Source organism: Camponotus floridanus, unplaced genomic scaffold (genome assembly GCF_003227725.1).
Source record: "Camponotus floridanus strain SB8 unplaced genomic scaffold, Cflo_v7.5 scaffold16, whole genome shotgun sequence".
In the NCBI taxonomy this organism is placed as follows: Eukaryota; Metazoa; Arthropoda; class Insecta; order Hymenoptera; family Formicidae; genus Camponotus; species Camponotus floridanus.
In genome coordinates this window covers 1,027,897-1,046,793 of record NW_020229281.1, presented here as the reverse complement: position 1 = coordinate 1,046,793, position 18,897 = coordinate 1,027,897, and the positions used below count along the sequence as shown (strand labels likewise).

The 18,897-nt window shown below is 32.4% G+C and overlaps 2 protein-coding genes across 3 annotated transcripts in view; one reads left to right on the top strand and one right to left on the bottom strand.

Annotated features, from left to right (window-relative positions):
• Window positions 1-18,897, bottom strand: part of LOC105251277 — a 133,138-nt gene that overhangs the window by 87,121 nt on the left and 27,120 nt on the right. The window lies entirely within an intron of this gene.
• LOC105251271 (U8-agatoxin-Ao1a) lies at window positions 3,210-12,135 on the top strand. 2 transcript variants are annotated; one of them, XM_011257933.3, is made up of 3 exons: window positions 3,210-3,475; window positions 9,374-9,455; window positions 10,012-12,135. In XM_011257933.3, exons 1-3 carry the CDS (start codon window positions 3,391-3,393, stop codon window positions 10,172-10,174), a joined length of 330 nt encoding a protein of 109 aa, XP_011256235.1. In that variant the 5' UTR covers window positions 3,210-3,390; the 3' UTR covers window positions 10,175-12,135. The 2 variants fall into 2 exon arrangements, with proteins under 2 accessions (XP_011256235.1, XP_011256236.1); XM_011257934.3 differs by having other exon boundaries at window positions 3,212-3,475; window positions 10,039-12,135.

The following is an 18,897-nucleotide window of genomic DNA, read 5'->3' as shown; positions in this document are numbered from 1 at the left end:
GACATCTCATACTCTTGTAAGTATGCCACATCGAAGGATCCTCTTTCTACGAAACACCTACAAACTGATACAATTTGTAACTTTCATCTCGATTATTTTCGATTTTTCTACTCCACCCACGGTGGGACCACCTCTGCCTGTCGAAAGGCGTCATTCTATCCATCCGTTAAATTGTACATCTACCTTCGACTCGTTTTTTCATACGCGAAACTTTGTCTCCATTATAACAGTCAGGCTTTCATTAATGAGATTGCGACATGAAGTCTGACTTTAATTTTGCGAGAAACTCAACGTCTGCTTCGAGCGAAAAATCGAAAGAGACACATAATACGCGTTGGCGCAAAGTACAATTAAAAGTTAAATGTAGCCCAATATATTTTTTCATTACCTATTTACTCGTAAATGTTGTAAATTAATTTAGGAAATGTTAAAATACCTGTTATACATATATAAGTCAGAGGCGATTACTACAGCTCTTACGTACAATCAATTTACATCTAAATCGAATTTTATATTTTATGTAATTTAATTTTTTCTATTTCTTTTTTACTTTATATTAACGTAAGCGCTTATCGAAATTTATCTAACGTTATAATAATATTAGGAATATTTATTCTTTACTAGAACAAGATGTTTGACTTGGTGCTTGATTAACTGTCGACTCTTAAGTCTGCGCTCTCGTGATAAACTGAGAATTGGGTATTGCTTTTAAGTAAACGTCGGAAGTTCACAGTCGCCGCAAAGGGTTTTATGGCTAAATGATCAAAGCCAGGTTCTGAATAATGGATATTGTCCGAAGCGGTCATTTCATTATATTTCCCGTGCGTTTAAGCGACAAGCTTCTGTATAACTCTCGTGTGCTCCGAACTTTCCAAATGCAATTCAGAAACTTAGTATCAAAGGCGAATACTCAACAGCAAGTTTTTAAATTACATCGCTGTTGCGTATCTCTAGGAAAGAATATCCTGCTATTTATTCTTAGAAAAGATATAAGATAAAAGTGGAAATTTGAAATACTCCAAAGTTAGCTTTTCCAAAAGAAAATGTCCAGGAGAAGCCGCGTGTAATAATTTACATATTTCGTACTTGAATCGCCAAAATGTAAATAAAAATTTAAAATAAATATTATATGATTGATTAAATTAAATATTTAATTCTTTACATAAATAAAAAAAATGTATGATACATGTATGATATTCTCTCGACGTATGTATGTAAACTTTTCCTGTTTTAATATTATTTATGAATATTGTATTGACACTTTATAATTGTTTTCAAATTAATTTCTCCGCTTGCCTGTAATTTCTTCACATCACTCATGCTTCATTATATCATCCCGTAAATTCGCAACAACTGCTCGCAAATACAAATTCGAATGTCTGCGTAGTTCATTATGCTTTCAACCAGCATGCAACACGATATCGCAGTTTTACTTGAAGCTTTCACGGAAGGATTGTCGCGCGTTGCAGCTTTCAAGCTTGCCTCAACCATTCATGTCTGTTACAGCTGCAACGACACGCACGGAATTGTGCGTGAATAAACTAAATTGTGCATGTTAGCCAAACAATGTCGAATATAATGAGACACTCACGGTAACACTCTTGAACGCCGTAACGAGAGATCATTATTTCCATTATTTTGCATTTAAAAACCGCAACGTGAAATTTTCAGCACATGTAAAAACAATTAAACTTAATACATGCGTATATCAATTATTTTGACTTATCCCCGCACGTTGATTAATGCAAATGTAATTGAACGCAAATATTATTATAAAATTAATATGTAATATAATATAACATATTATATAATTAATATATAATATAAAAGAATATCGAGGCATATTAAATAATAAGGCACTGAAGAAATTTTATTTAAAATAAACATATTTTATATATTTTAACAGAATTTTAATTTTCTAGAATTATGCATATAATGATATTTAAAAAGATTACGGAAAATATTAAAGGAATTCATTGCTCGTAATGAAATCTATCAAAGTTTATTCTCTATATTATAGGATTCGTGATAATACGACTTGATTTAAAATTAATGTAGAAATAAAACATACGAAAAATATAATTTTGAATTTCAAGATGATTTTTATGAGATCTTCTTCTATATCTCTTTAAATGTACAAGTTTTCTTTGCGCTCTCTATAAATCTCAGTCTCAAGTGGACATATTTAATTCGGATTGTGTGCATAACAATGCTGACTGATTTGCGCAATCATCTCCGTCGGAGTCTCAAGCAAACGAGAATGGTATAGTAAACAAATTTTATTAATCCGCATATTCAGCAACGAATTGAATTAACAAATTACAACGATTTACGAGATTGTGGCTCAAAATACTGAGCAAATTAAACTAATTATCTTTTTGTCGGAAAGACGAAAACGTATATTGATCCATCTTTGATTTTTTATCGCTAAAAGGGCCAAAATAAATTTGAATGTAAGTATTTTATAATCAGTTATTCTATCAACTTTGAATTAAAGAATTCAAAAATTATGAGAAATTCAAATAAGAAAAGAGTTCATGTTTTGTATAATTCGTATATCATTTGTATATGTAACTTTTTTTTAAGAAGAGAAACTATTTTTCTGTACTATTAGCTGTATACCAATTCTTGATTCATTAACATTAGTAAGTAACATGGAATTGAATATGATTCATGTAATTAACATTTATATCATGCATAATACATAACATCGGTATGACACATAATTTATAATTAAGCATCAAATATAATGAATGTCTCGCGCTGTTTCTCCTTCTTATAATACGTAATTGCTTCTCAAATTTTTGGGGCATCTTTATACGCAAAATTTGTGTATCTCGCTTTGAAACTGCCATATGTCTAACATTTGGACTCTTTGTAAAGAGTCTCAGATAATCGGATAGTTTCAAAGATAGTTTTCGAGGTCGGAACAGAGACAAAAAGCGCAAATAGATAAAGAGGGAGAGAGGGAGAGCCTAAGTACTAGTTGCTTCGCAACCAGTTGCTCTTCAGGAATATGAGTCTGTCGAGAGTTGCGTGGTGGTGAACGATAGCCGAAAACGATTTCATCCCCCGATTCGAGGGGATGCTCCTGAACTGCACGATCAGACGTCGCATACTAGAGCACGCGTGGTGGAGAACTTGGCGCGCGAGCTCCACTTCTCGTGGGGGCGCATCGCCACGCCTCCCTTCGCGTCTATATAAGCATCACGATCGTGGTGGAACCCTCACTCGCACCCCAGTACCCGGTGCCGATCAGCCGAGGGTGAGATTCCTATCCGAAACGGAGAAGACGACCGGGAACGTCGGGACTTTGTCTTACATCTCTTCCCCTTTTTCACGGATTTTCGTGAGCGCGAACCGTGACCCGAGCGACCGCATCGCGAAGCAATGAGATCCTGGTTATTGTGGTTGTCCCTTCTGTTGGTCGTCCTGGCTGACAGAGGCTTTGCCAGTCCTTACTTCGACGACGGTGGTGAGTTATGATTCTCTCTTAATCGCGCGTTGATCCAACAAACTGCTCCGAATACAGCGTAAAAATTCAGGAGACTGAATTCTAAAGAATGCACCGACAAATGTTGCAAAAATTTAAAACACTTTTTTTTTTATTTTTACAACTGTTTTTCAGAGATTTGCGTTGTCTAGATACGCTCGAATTATAATTTCTATGTGAATTATACAGATAAGAAATTATGGATGATATGGTGCATAATGTATTTTATGTACGTTGCATATTATATAACTAGAATAAGTACTTAAAAGAAACTTACAGAGGGCGAGAGATTTAGTACAGCTAAAAAGGAAGATACTTTCTCATGGAAAAGTAAATTAGAAATGTCGAATAAGGTTTTTTTCATACAAAATTTTATTTTCGAGGAAATTGAAATGATATCGAAAAAATGGAATATTGATCACATATATCCTTGTAATTTGATTTCTAATTAATTTAATATATCATATATTATCGCGAATTTATCTCAGTAGTGACTATTTTTTAAGATATAAGAAGATATAATTCTTTCCTTATTGAATAAATAAATTTATATATCTTTTTCTATTGTATAAATAAATTTTGTGTACCTTTCTCAACCATTTAAATTATTTTATTAAATAAAATATTATACTTTTACATTTATGTATTAGTAGTCATTTAACGATATATGATTTTTAATTTATTTTTCCATGGGAAATTATCTCTTTTTCAATTATACTACGTATCCCTTTATATACAATTGTAATTTATAAATCTCTTTTTTTTAAATAGTAATTAACAAGTTTCCGATAAAAAATTACGCGGTTATTTATTTGCATTTCCATATTGACTGTAAAGAATATAAAAAATTAGTTAAAAATATATTATTACAGTGTAAAATGAAAATGTTGAAAATTGGCTGGGTTAATTTTTTATTTACCAACTTTGATGTAACTAACTGGTGGAAAATTTTTGAATTTTATCTTTATATAAATATTTTTGTATTTAAACTTTTGGATTTTTTACTCCCACGTTGAGTGTGGACAACCAACATGTTTTCTTTGATGTGAAATATATTTTTAAAAGAAACTTTTTTTATTATTTGTAAATATTGTTAACATCGTCTGTATTGCACAAACAAAAATAAAAATAATGTCTTATATAGCTTGGAAGTAAACAAATACACTGAAAGTAAATAAATTTTTACAGTGCGTTTTATTTTTTTAGATGAAAATAATTCTTTTGAGACCATTTATTTTATGTGCGTGTTTATACAACTCTTTTAAAGAAATATGCTGAAAACACATGGAAAGTAATCAAGTTAAAATTTTCTTTACAATTCTTCGAATATGAAGCTTTTGTCTTAATTATAATTATTTTCGATTACATATTGTTTATAAAGACTTTTACGAAACTTTTTCATAAACATCTCTCTACAATGCAAATTATCCTTAAATTAAAGTTTCTTGACATTAGAGTATAACGTAAAGGAATCCTTTATTCGAGTGAAGTTTTCTAATTAAAATGCGTCATTTTATAGAAAAGTTTCATCGAAACAAATATTCCTTCTGTTAGTGGTTGCTTTAAAATCTCATTCAATACCTCTTGATAGGAGTGATCTTGTTTGTCTCTCCTTCGGAATTAATTCTTTCCTAAATTATAATACATCGATGAAAGAGTGTTACCGATAAGTTCTTGAAGAATATACAAGCTTCTTAGAAATTGCGCCCGCATTGAAAACTTTTTGATTGGTATTCTAATTTATTTAACATTTCGGAATTAATCAACTAGACACTTTGCGAATATTAAAACTTGCAAACTTTTAATATTTAGCACGTTCGCGTTACAATATCCCAAAATTCGTTTAACCTTGTTACTTGTTCCTTTTTTTACGATCTAAAAATCTAATCCGTTAAAAGTATAATCCGCTAAAAGTTTTATCAGAGTATAATTTATAAATGATGATTAACGTTATGAATTAAGTAACGCGAATAAGCGGCCAAGCGCGGCTAGAAACGCTAATATGACCAACGAAAATTTGTTAAAAGTCACGTAAAAATATTTCATCAAAAACTAGATAGTAAACGCGACTTTTTTTAATAGAAAAACTCTCCGCACAAAACTAACGGATCATACATAGTTCAAGTGACGCAAGTCTATGCATGATCGGACGAATCGAATAACGGAAACGCATTAAAACCATCATGTTCATAGCTTCAACTTGAAAGCATCAATTTACAACATGCAATCTGCAATATTTGCTTTTACTTGTGATTATCGTCTGCATTTTACGTAATACGGAAATTAAAGACAAAGTGAATAAATTTAATTTTGATATTTAATATCAAGATTATCTTGCTTAGAGAATTTATTTTATAAAATGAAATGAGAGAAAACGACAAGAAGAGAAATTAATGAGTGCGTGTATAGATATATAAATTTGTAATAAATAACTTAATATAAACTTTTAGATGGCTATTAACTCAGTTTAATGTTTTAAAGAGCAAAGTAAACTGACAAAGTAGATATACAAACTTATCTGTTTTCATATTGAAATAGTTCTCGTAAATTTACAGTTCATTCAAACTTTGCTTGCATCTCCTCTTGATCTTTTAGTGATTTATAATATTTATAATTTTCACTTTTTCTATTAGAAATTGAAATATCTTTATATTAGGCAAAACTTTTTAATTTTTTAATACGACTGAGGAAATTTGTCGATTATATTTTTCTTTGCTTTATCGTTCACTTTGATATTGTTACATTTCACGTAAATAATATATTATATATCTGAAAAAGATAAGTATTGAATATTTATGTATATCGGAGAATTTAGATAGCACAACTTGATTACGCCAATGAATAAATATTTACTTTATTTATGAAATACGCTATTCTTATCACTCTATTTTTAATTAGCAAAATGAATCGTTTTGGAAAATCATGATGATTGAGTAAGAACTGTCAGTGTTAATGAAACCGTAATCTGTTTCCGGCAGGACATCAGTCTCTGTAATTTAATTACAACCAGTTTGATTGCTTTTCGGGGCTTCCCGTCTGAAGATGCGGCAATTGTTTATTGATTTCTCGATATCTCGTAATCGGAAAATTTCTCCGTTTCTTCATTTGTTACATCAATTTTTGTATTAGATATTTCCAGATAATTTGTACTAGATATTACTTTAATATTTCCTATTGTTAATTCGCCAATAATATACTAATTGTAAGATCAAACATTATGATAATATTGCAAGTGTCTCTTGAGTTTTGTGTATTTTATGTACTGAAGTTAACAAGTCACGAGCTCCCCGAGAAATGACGTAACAATTGGATTACCCTGTATCACAGCGCAAATATAAGTTATGTGCTTTTCCTGCCGGACGATAAAGATACGGTCTTTCTTTGCGAACGATAAAATGGAATTTATTCTACTGTCGTTTCGTCACATTTTATTATTGCAATCCAAAAAGTAATATATGACTTTGGATAGTAACAATAGTAATGCCAAGAAATATGAACAAGACGTGTTCTAGTAGAAAGGCATGTTTGTAGAAAAACGACAGCAAGAATCTTTGTAAAAAAATTTGTGACAAATTTTTATAATAAAATTTTGTATATTAACTTTGATCTTGTATAATTTTATATGAGTGACATTTTATATGATGACGGTATTTTTTTCAATATCGGTAATTCAAAATTGTATAAACTTCGACATTTTTTCATTCTTAAAGTATGATTCTCTATCTCTCTCTAAAATGATAAAAGAAATATTATATATCTAATACAAATATAAACTTATATTTGTAATATATATATATTACAAATATAAACTTTAAAAGATTGCAATTTTTTAATAAAAAGTTATTTTAATAAAAAAAATGAAAATCAATATTACACTATTTACAAAATCAGTCACTGTTGCGAAAACAGTATTCGTGTATTTACGTGACGTTCTCCCTTGTTAAAAACTGCTAAAAAGATGACCTTTTGTCGACTACAAGCGCGAATAATTTCATGATTTTTTGTCATGGTACACGGTAGAAATATTGAAATATTAGCGATATCCCTAGAGTATTTGCGTAAAAGGAATGTAAAGCAACGAAGAAAAATGGAACAGCACCGAAAAAGAAACGAAAAAAAGTGGTCCTTGGATTAATATCTTAATCCTGCAGCAATGGGAGCGTCGACATGAAGGAGAAAGACCCTTTTAAAAAAGTAGGGAAAAGAGAGAAAGAGAGAGAAAAAGAGAAATAAAATGGAAAAAGGACGATAATGGATTGTCGCATGATAAAACTCTCATCAAGATTATCTTACCACAATTAATAAGCTCACAGCCGATCGCTTATCATTTTTTTATACATTTCCGATCTTTCATCTTTCTTCTATTGTCACGCGACTATTGACCGTGCGATCCGATAATACGATCATAATTTATTCGTTTCGCTACATTTCCACTCTGTTAAACCACGAGTAAAATTTCATAAAATATCCAAAAGCGAAAAATACCTGAGGCAGTTGCACAGTATGAAATATAACAAGAATTGCAAGAATTTAATAAAAAGAAAGTTAATATCGCACAAGCCAAGCTAAAATTCATAAAATGAGAATAAATATATAAAAATATATAACATGTATAAAATTATTTTTTTGGCGAAAATAATTTTTTATTTAATTTAAGTTTACGCATTTTAACTTGCTTTCATTTTTTCATTTCTTTTTTTAATCTTATTTATCACTTACGTAAATTTTCAATTTTCTTTGGAGGAATAAAAAACGACGAGTTTGTAATGAATAAGTAATACAATATTATATCAATTTCCTTTCAAACCGAGGGGTGAAGAAAAAAGGAAACATAAAATTTCTTAAAAGGATTATATTCTATTTTATTTTATTTACCACATTTTCTTTCACCTCTTGACAAAAAGGATCCTTTCGTAGAAATTCCAGACATAATAAGATTTATCAATAATCTATCAATAGACATATTCTTTCAGGCGGGGCTACACCATGAAACAAAGTCGCACAGCAATAAAAGTAGAACGTTGAAAAAATATTAAATATGATCGTTTTGATTATAATGCGTCTTACAATTGTCTTTTATAACAAAACTATTTTCAGCCTTTGTGAATTTTAGAAAATATAAAAAACAATTTAATTTCAGAAAATGTAAAGAGTACATATGAGAGAGTACAAAATATATTTCTTTTGCAACTGAATAGCTTTCAATATTTTGGAAAAATAAATATGTTTACTAAAGTAAAATATTTCCCAAAAGAAATTTATACAGCAAAGATATTCTTTGCTGAATCTGAGATATACATGGTTGTTTGACATTTCCCACTCGTTTCGGTTCGTAAAACGGTTCGTCTGCAGTTTTCATAATAATCTAGATACTGACTATTTCCGATGAGACAAATTTATTTTTGTTAAAAGGTGAAGGCAAAATTGCTCCAATAATCTAGTGAAAGAAACGTAAGTTGCGAGATCGAGTGTGCGATATCTTCATTGTTGACATTGTTATAGAATTATAGAATTAGCATATTCTAGGATGTTCTTTCATTTTTATCCTATTTCCGTAACAAAGATGTGCCCCTTTAAGCCCAGATTTGTAAGCTTATTCGTATTCTTTGTATCTACGCTTGCGTGAAATTAACGGTACGCGATGCGAATTTTATTTTGCATCCATAAAAAGAATTTTCGACTTTTATTCTTTATACTTTATAATTTTATACTTTTATTATTCAGTAACTTGTGAAAATTTATGTTCATGGCGCACATATATCAAATAAAAAAATATTTTCTTTCGTTTTTAATTAATCGACACGACCGATCAGAAATATATATAATAAAATGTATATGCAGATCGTATTATAAAAAGGATCGTTCGCTTTACTTTTGCAGAAGACGTAGGCGATTTCCAAGGTGGCGACTCCTCGGATTATACAGACAATGCTTTGGAGAATCTGATGCGAGCGGCACAAAAGTGAGTAAATTATCTTACTTGTCAATCTCGGTTTCATCTCTTCCTCGTCTCAATCCTCTTTATTGAGATTTTTCTCGTAGTTCCCCTATCCCGTTTTTCCTAGTTTTTCTCTCCAGTTGACTGTTGCGGAAATTGCATGCTTTCTACGGATGTTAAACTTCTTTTCTCGTAAAATCTTGTCAAGCAATTTATCACTGATAGAGAGAAAGAATTCATCTTTACGTGTATGTAAAAAAAATAGAATGCATGTACGAATATCTTACAATCTAAATTTGGACGAGAATTCTGTCAAGAATTATAAAGGAATGCGAAAAAAAAAAAAAAAAAAACGGAAACTCGAGAAAGGGGTTTTTCTATTCGTGCGGTCCCTAGAGAAATCTTTCCGGCATTCGCGCAATAGATATTACGCGCATGTGCACATGTACGTGTGTATGTATGCGTAAAAATACGTGTCGCGAACTGACATTACTATTCCCCAGTCCTCCCTTCTTTCCCGATGTCTCGATGTCTCGATGTCTCGAAAAGGCATTCTCACGATTCCCCTAATCTCGAGTAGACGTACCTCGTTGATATACTTGTTTAGGCGGGCTTGCATAAGACGCGGGGGCAACTGCGATCACCGGCCGAAGGACTGCTGCTACAGCTCCAGCTGCCGGTGCAATCTCTGGGGCTCCAATTGCCAGTGTCAACGGATGGGTCTCTTCCAGAAGTGGGGCTAAGCTACCTCCTTTTCTCTCTTCCTTTCCCCCCCCCCTCCACCGTCCCCCTTTCCCCTCCCGCCATTCTAAGTCCTCCTAAGTCTTCCTACGCGCGTTTCCCGTTTCCCGTTTCCTTTTTCTTTCTTTTCTTTTCTCTCTTCGCTTTTATTACGCGGGAGATTATCCCGACAACAATATCCTCCTCCTCGAGCACACTCGGACGTTCCTTCCGTACAATTTAACCTCCCACCCGATATATTTATATATCCTATGGGAATAATTCTCCAACGTTTTCAATATTGCTTATCAATTTATATTCTCGACTAAAATGAAGGCCTCGATGATACGCTTGATACCGTTTTTGTTCATGTCCCTTGGATCCTTTTTCGTCGCGATAATACGCGATATTAACTTGGAACACGGTACTCTCGAAAAACCTCTGCATGTTTTTCCACGATATCTCAAGTCTCCCTCAAGTCTACCTCTCTCGCGATATTCGATAGAAGAGAACTGCGCTAATCATTTAATTATGCTTAACGATTTTCTCCTTCTAGATCGTAACTTCAATTATAATATCGATAATGCGACAAATATAATTAATTGATAGCCAATTATAATGCAATCGATCCTTATCGAAGATCGCGATTCTCGTGAGAATTATTATATTAAATGACGTTTTACTCTGATCGTTATATTTCTTTTTCTTCGTTATATTTCTTTTTATTCGTATTCACTATTTATTTCATTAAAAATACTCTTTCCTAAATCCCTGCTTGGATTTTTCATCGTTTCATCAACGAAGGACATCATCAAATCGGAGCAAAATATAACGAACATCAAAGGATTAAACGTTCTTTTGGATCCGATTGGATTTTCCGAATGCGACGCACAAAGAATACAGCCATGAAAATGTATCTATAATTTCAATCCCTATAGTTTCCGCCTGTTGCAAAATAAAAAATAATTGATAAGTCGAAATATAATCAATTTCACGAATATTTATTCAATTTTGGATAAGTTTGGAAAATATTATATGTATAAATGTATAATAAAATTGCGTTTACTTTGTAACGACGATAATATTGCTTATCAATTCTTCTTTGAAAGATCTTTGATTGAAAAGGAAAGTTTTTGTCACTCATATACTTTCCTACAAAATTTAAAAATTTAATTTAAAAAATTTAATTTTTAATTTAACTATAAATAAATCACTGGAAAAAATACGTTCAAACTAACATATATTTATGTTTTAATATATTTATGTAAAATTGTCAAACATAATTAGGCTTGATTCCGCTGCTCCTTTTCGACGATACTTTCGGACCTTCAAGAGTTTATCTACAGAGAATCTATATAATTCGACTCTCCCGTTATGAATAATAAAATCTACGAAAAATCTCGACATTAGATAGAAGTGTAATTCTTTATGGCGAATCAAACAAGATTCTCACATATCTACGGAACTTTGCAATCTTTCTGGATGGGATGAAAAATTCGGAAAAAACGTTAAAGAGAATTATAAATTACGAGAATTACTGCCCTCTGATTGGAGATATCTCTCCGGCCACTTTCGCCAATCAGATCGTCGGTGTTCCTTAACCGTTATTCCATCAAGAATGATTGCGAATAATCGATAGAATAATTAAGATTCAGTGTAACGGGAGAGGGATTTCTTCCGGTCAAGTGCGGAAATCGAGACGATCAAGAGGACGTGAAATCATTGTATAGTCGTCTCGGCAGAGAGATAATTAATATGTATATGTGTCTAAAATGACGGCGATTTATTTAAAAGCATATTTTGACATGTAGATACACAGACGACATGCAATTTACATTCTCTGTACCATCTCTTGAACTTTAAACACATTATCTACTTATATATGTATATGCATACGAATTATAAAGTATAAATACTACAATAATAAATGTTATGCATTGTATCTGAAGGTGGATGTACACGTATATCGATATATATATATATATACATAAATATATTTCATGGAAATATAATATATATTATGTATGTATAATGAGTATTCTTTCTTGTTTTATGCGATCCAATACCAATGATGATTTAATTTCCCATTTATTTTCATTTCAAACCTTCTCCTGGTAAGTGGACAAATTAGCATCTTATTAATATCCCGATTTAATTACAAGAGCAAAGCAATCAACGCGTTAAAAGTATTTAACGCGGCCTCGAAGTAAATAAATGTGTAAAAGAAAAAAGAACATATAAAAAAATATAACTGGAAGGCGCTTTTTTTTCACCTGTTAAACCAGCTGAAAGTCTTCTAAAGTCACGATGATCTTTTCTTCACTAGGTCGTTGAGGTAACGTCATGCTAGACCTGCAGGTCAAGTAACTGGATCGTGACGTATGATTTAGCTCACATGATTTTCTTACAGTGAAGGATTACTCGGCAAATTACATGCATGTAACGTGTTCCTATCACAATTTAAATTTAATTGGAGAATGATAAGTCTTGGTATGAAATCATTTGCGATTAGTTACAAATCCAACGTTAATCACTGATAACTTCATTATTCTTATTTGTCATTAATTTTTTAAAAATGTATAGTAGTTCTCTGAGCGCGTTTCTCAAATTTTCTTGCATATTTTTAATTTAATTTTTGTGTTTAAATGTTAGCGAAATTCTCAATCAGATTAAAAGTGATTCTGTACAAGGATTCCATATGTTCTCTGAAGTTAATTGCGTTCGTAAGTTATATTAATAGCTTACAAAGACACAGAATTGTTGATACAGCCGTATTGAAATAAATGACATTATTTCCTACTTTAGCCTCTAGCATCTATAGTTCCATAGAGAATAATGCGCGCGATGCCTAGAGTTACATCGTGGGTGTACAATGGAAATTTCCTACTTTCCTCAGTTTCAATAAAAATGCAAATTAATGGGTAGTGTAATAGCTTCATGATTTTTAATATCGATCTTATTTGGAAAAATTGTAATGGATATGATAATATCCGTTCTTACGTAACGGAATTTAACTTTTATTTTTATATTTATTCCATCGTATTTTTTGACATGCATAAGCAATTTTCATATTAACGAACAAAAATCAAAATTTTTATATAATGTAATTTTACAAAAATGCATAAAATTAAAAATAATTTAATTTTAGAAAAATAAAATAGAAAGTAAAATATTTTTTAAATTTGAATCCTACTTTTGCAAAATTTCACAAATTAATTGATTTGGGATCTCTTACTATCCATTTCGTTTCGCATGTTGCATTTGATCTTCGAATACATTCGATATTGCTGGAAAAACCGACTGACAGGAATGATGAACGACAGTCGATAGGTCTTGCTAATCGTACACACATCTGTAAAGCCACGTCGATCTCGATCCCGATTTCTTGTGCGGGAAGGAAAGGAGAAAAGGTTAAACGAGTTAACCCTCGCGGAACCTCGATGACCCATGTCCTCGGTCCGAGTCGACTCTGTGTCGTAAATAATCTTTCCGTGGTAATGCAACGGGTGTTCTGGACACGTACACTCTTAGAATATTTTGTTCAGTATTTATTAACTCATCGTTCAATCGCGTTTCTTCAGAAATGTCAAAATACATATTCTCTAGAAATATGCGAACAAAATTGAAATGATAAAACGAATTTTATTTCATCGATGTAGAATGCTTATTTAAAAAGCAAATAGTAGTGTAATATCTGTGTTTCGAGAGAGAAAATCTATTCTTCTTCTCATGCCTTTAGCGAGATTTAATAATTATTTAATGATAAGTGATTATATATAAATCAATTGAGCATCAAAATTACACATCTAATCTTATATTATATATATATATATATATATCTTTTAGGTAAGTTATTGTTACTTTGCTTCACTTATTAAATTTATTTATCATTTTTCTCAGTATATTTTTTAAATAAAAATGAATATGATATTTTTATCATATATATTATCATACATATATAATAACATAAGATATACAATACTATGAGAACGAAAGAATAAAGCGGACATAGATATTAACATCTGCTCGCTCCACATATTTTAATTTTCAAGTAAAAAACTTTTTATATTTAGACGTTATTAATATTGTACTTTATATTTAATAATTTTATATTTATTCGTTATTAATAACTGTGGATCAAATTAAAAAAAGTTAACGTTAATTTACGCACATTTGTAACGATCGAACAAAAACATTTTACGATGAGATTCGTCAACGAGGACGGCTACTAAATTATAAATAATTTCAGTAATGAACAGTAATGAGAAAGATGATCCGTATGTATGTCAGTGATGCAATGACAGCGTCGATAAACTCTTATATCTAACGGGGCATGTTTGCTTCGTTCTATCACGCACACGTAGGTCAATTTATCTTTCGAGACCGTGGCATGTGTTACAAAATGTATAAAGTAAAATGTTTAATATCTTAAAGCTCTTTAACGCATAATTTTCACTTCCCTTTTATAAGATATTAAGAGAAGCATCGTACGCGATATTTAAAATTCCAACTTTCAAAAAAAACTTTTTTTTACTCCAATTTTTACTCCAACTTTTGTTCAATCACATCGCAAAATAACATTTTGTTTAATATCCTGCGAATAATCGCTTTTATCAAGACGACGATTCATTCGGAAGAATACTATAAAAATTCGAGATAAACGCTTTGAGCTGAAAAGAGTATCTCCGATTACGAAATAATGTCGAGTGAAAGGAGAGGAGGCATGACTGGACTACGAAAGGACGTAATATCACTCTGTTGGAGAGTTCGACGACACGATCGGGAAGGAACCATAATCTCTGTGGATCACGTTTTGCACGAGATGGTTCAACGAACTTGAATCGCTCGCGAAGCGAGCCTGTACTTTTTGGCTTCTATCTTTAAAGGTGAGGAAGAAGCAGACGGGATCGCGAGGGGAGATAAAGTAACCGAAAGAGAATGACAGGACAGTGGATCTTGCGATTAATTATCTCCCAATATAATTTTATATCGCTTGCAATATTAATCGAATTAAACGTAAACGCATTAATTTATTTAATTTATTTAATTTATTCGACTAATTTTAATATTGAAAAAAACGTTTATGTCACGTTGAGTTGAAAATTGAAGATTGCATAGATTACTTTTATATAAGAATTGAATCTCTTTTAAGTTTCCCGAGATTAAAAATTTTTTCATTAAATTTCTTTCTCTCTGAATAATTTATCTCGTCTGTCCAAATAAGCAACTCTCGACGGATTTTATTACTACTCGTATTGCGTTAGGGGGAACTGTCTTTTCTTTGTGTCATTATTGTTGGTGTAGCATTTTATTACACCGGCGAATCAAGTCTTTGTTTCGATATCGTAGCACTAAGCATCTGTTTATTACCTCTGGCAGCTATCGCTGATCGAGAGCGAGTTTTCTATCCAGTGCTTTAATAGTAACGCGAGTAACGGTCGGACGATCGTCGAGAGTTTACTGATGAATGCACGTAAAATCGGTGAACAAACAGATAAAATCGCGGCTTAAGAATTCCAAGAGACAATGCGTTTGCGGTCGCACATACTTATTGAAACGGGAAACCGATTGGCTGCGGTACTTTAATCCTTATGGTAAACATCAAACACTCGCATGCCCAAGCATTTCACACAAGATTTCAGTATTTCAGTATATTAGAATTTCAGTATAGTAGAATTTCCACTAATCAAACAAGGTATCTAAAGAGATACATTCAAAAAAACTTTCAAGCGAATTTTTCGACAATAAAGCAAATGATAAATTTTATTTACATTTTAGAAGAATAATTTTATTTTTATTATTATGTATTTTATTTTGTTTTATTATTTTATTTTATTTTATTTTATTATTATTTATTTTAGAAGAATAAATTTTATTTACATTTTAGAAGAATAATAAAAATCTACAAAATTATAACAGTTATATTCTGTTATAAAATATTCGAAAAAAAATAGAACGTTCGAATAACGAAGAAAAAGAGCATATGTAAAACTTGCCATCTTTTATGTGCGAGAGAACCAGATGTTATTTACAATACGAAAATACATTTTTACAGTAGTGCGCCTAGCTCTGTGTTTACTCAGCTCTGTTTGTTCAATGTGCTGGTGTCTTCGAAGCATATTACGCGATCTCCAATGTCTCGGCACGTCGTTGCGTAAGTAGGATTACTATGCGAGCATGCGACTCGTAACCTTGAAAGCAGACCACAAGCAAGCATACGTCGTGTCTCTCTACCTACGTCCTGACGTCATGCTCGACCGAGAAGAGAAGATGGAAACTATTGGTGACAGTAGTAGCTGTTGGTAGACAGTAGTTACTCGCGATATGAAGATATGAATATTTAGGTCATCGTATCTCGTGACAAAGATACAATTGTTCCTCGAAAATAACAGCAAATAACTGCGTTTGCTTCTTAATGAAATGCTTCGATTTTTCCCTAAAATCTTACCCACGCGATATAAATATAATTATTTTAACAATGCGATTAAATTTCAGCTAATTCAGCTAAAAATTACAAAAAATTAGTCTTACGTTTTTGGAGATTAATTCATTAATCCATAAATTATGTTGCGACTCGCAATCCAATTTGGAAATAACACGTAGTAAGTATGTTTATTTGGCGACATGTCCTACCTCAGGCTCGCTAATCATCAGATTTATGAGAAAATATATCTGACACTACCTACAGGCGCATTGCTAAAACATAACTGACAGATCGTGGGTAGTGGACGTGAATTATCACGGCTATTTCCGGAAGTACATCATGGAAATAAAGGAGTATACATTTCCGGAACCATATGTTTGAATATACGCTTTGTGTTTTTACGTGCTACGGATTAAGCTTCACGAAATATGTCCAAAGCGTCTGTCCAATTTGAACAACCCGTTGCATAATCAAACATAATACACATGCATAATTTTTAATAAATATTTATTCGCTTTTGATATAATCATAATTTATTTCCAACAACCTTTAGACATTACTTTTTATTTTTGTAATAAATATTTCTTATATATCTTATATATCAATTTGATTTCACGAAAAAAGAAGAATTGAAAAAATAAAAGACATTAACGTGAAACTTGTTTAGTGTTTCGTATACAATAATTGTGCAAATTAAACTTGACCAACTCATGACGTTAGCAGCTATTACGACATTTTATAGCAAACATTACGATGCGCTCGTTAAGTACTTCAGCAAATGTTTGATATAAAAATGCGCTTAAAAATGAGAATTTTTACGTCGCAAATTATTATATAATCTCGGAGCGAGCGTTCAACGTTTCGCGAAAGGGATTTAATCGCGCACGAGTCTGCAATCTCTCTCTCTCTCTCTCTCTCTCCCTCTCTAAGATGAAACGGCAAATTACTTGGCACGCGTGAAGATAATCCTCGTAATTAGTCTACGAGCTCGTCTGTGTGGTCGCCGAGTAAAAAGCATCGCGTCAGATTTTACGGTCCTTTATCCCAGCCGAATGCGCGATGCTCGCGCGACATTCGCGGATCATTAGCTCTCTCGAGCTCTTATGCCTTTTTTTCTCGGCAGATTTATCGCGCGTCACGGAATAAAGCGCCTAATTATGCGCTTAAACGTAGCTCGAATCTCCTCTAAGTTTATTGCTCCGAGCGCGTCGAGGAAATTACAATTTCATTACGGGATACGACAGTGCATTCCGCCACGCCTGCGATGACATGATAAATAGAATGCTGCGATTATATTAATTAAATGCATTACGGAGATAGCGCGCCATCCAGGTAGCCTCCCAGAGCGGTTTGTAAATTTATCTAGAGTGTTTGCATCTAAGTACAAGGATGCGCACTTATCGATTCCTTGATAGCGCTGCCGCATTCCTGGCCTTAATTATGTCAACGTACGCGTACGGTGTCGATTTGAATTACTTGCGGGATTTTCCATCGGGACGAAAACTCGGGGAAATACCTTTACCCAAGTTATCGAGAGCGGCCAATAACTTTGCTGTTGATAAAACCGCGAAACAATAGAGCTTTGATTACATTCCTGCGTCCTGCTGCCAAGTCTAATGGAAATTGTACGCGTCACTCTTATCCGCTTACTTTATTCTCAGCGGTTTTTGTGCTGTAAGGCACAAACAATATATGCTAACAAGATGTTGTAATTTATTCTCTCTTACTCGCTATGGTTTTATTAGATTAAATAATTAATCCGTACAAGATGGGTTTTATGTACCCTAGACTTTATATACTCGGATAAAATCTGTCTGGAAAATGACTTTGAGATTTGAATTATACTCATTAACCCGACTTGGCTTCCCTCTCATCTCCCATCTCTAAAAGATGCAAACCCGTCTTCTGGATCAGCCGAATTTATGAATAAAATATTTTAGAGTACCATTAAATAATCACTTTGCATTTAAATATTAATAAATTACGATAAAGTGCGAAAAGTGATCTCGATTTCGAGTAGAAGCCGGACATTCATAACGCTTATTCGCGTAGTAGATTTATACGATGAATAAAAAGCGTCGAGGTTTTTCAGAATTCACAGATCGTTTCTTCGAAACATGAGTAGGATGAAATACAAGAACGGAATACTACCTGGATAAAAGCGGAAATCCTGGCAATTTAAGTAGGTTTATTGCACTGTGCATCGGCTTGCACGCACATGTCCTGCAAGATAACACATGTCCTATAGGATAACGTAATAACGAGATTAAATTGTCGCGTGATGGAACATCGATACACGTGCAACAATAAATTTTATTACGG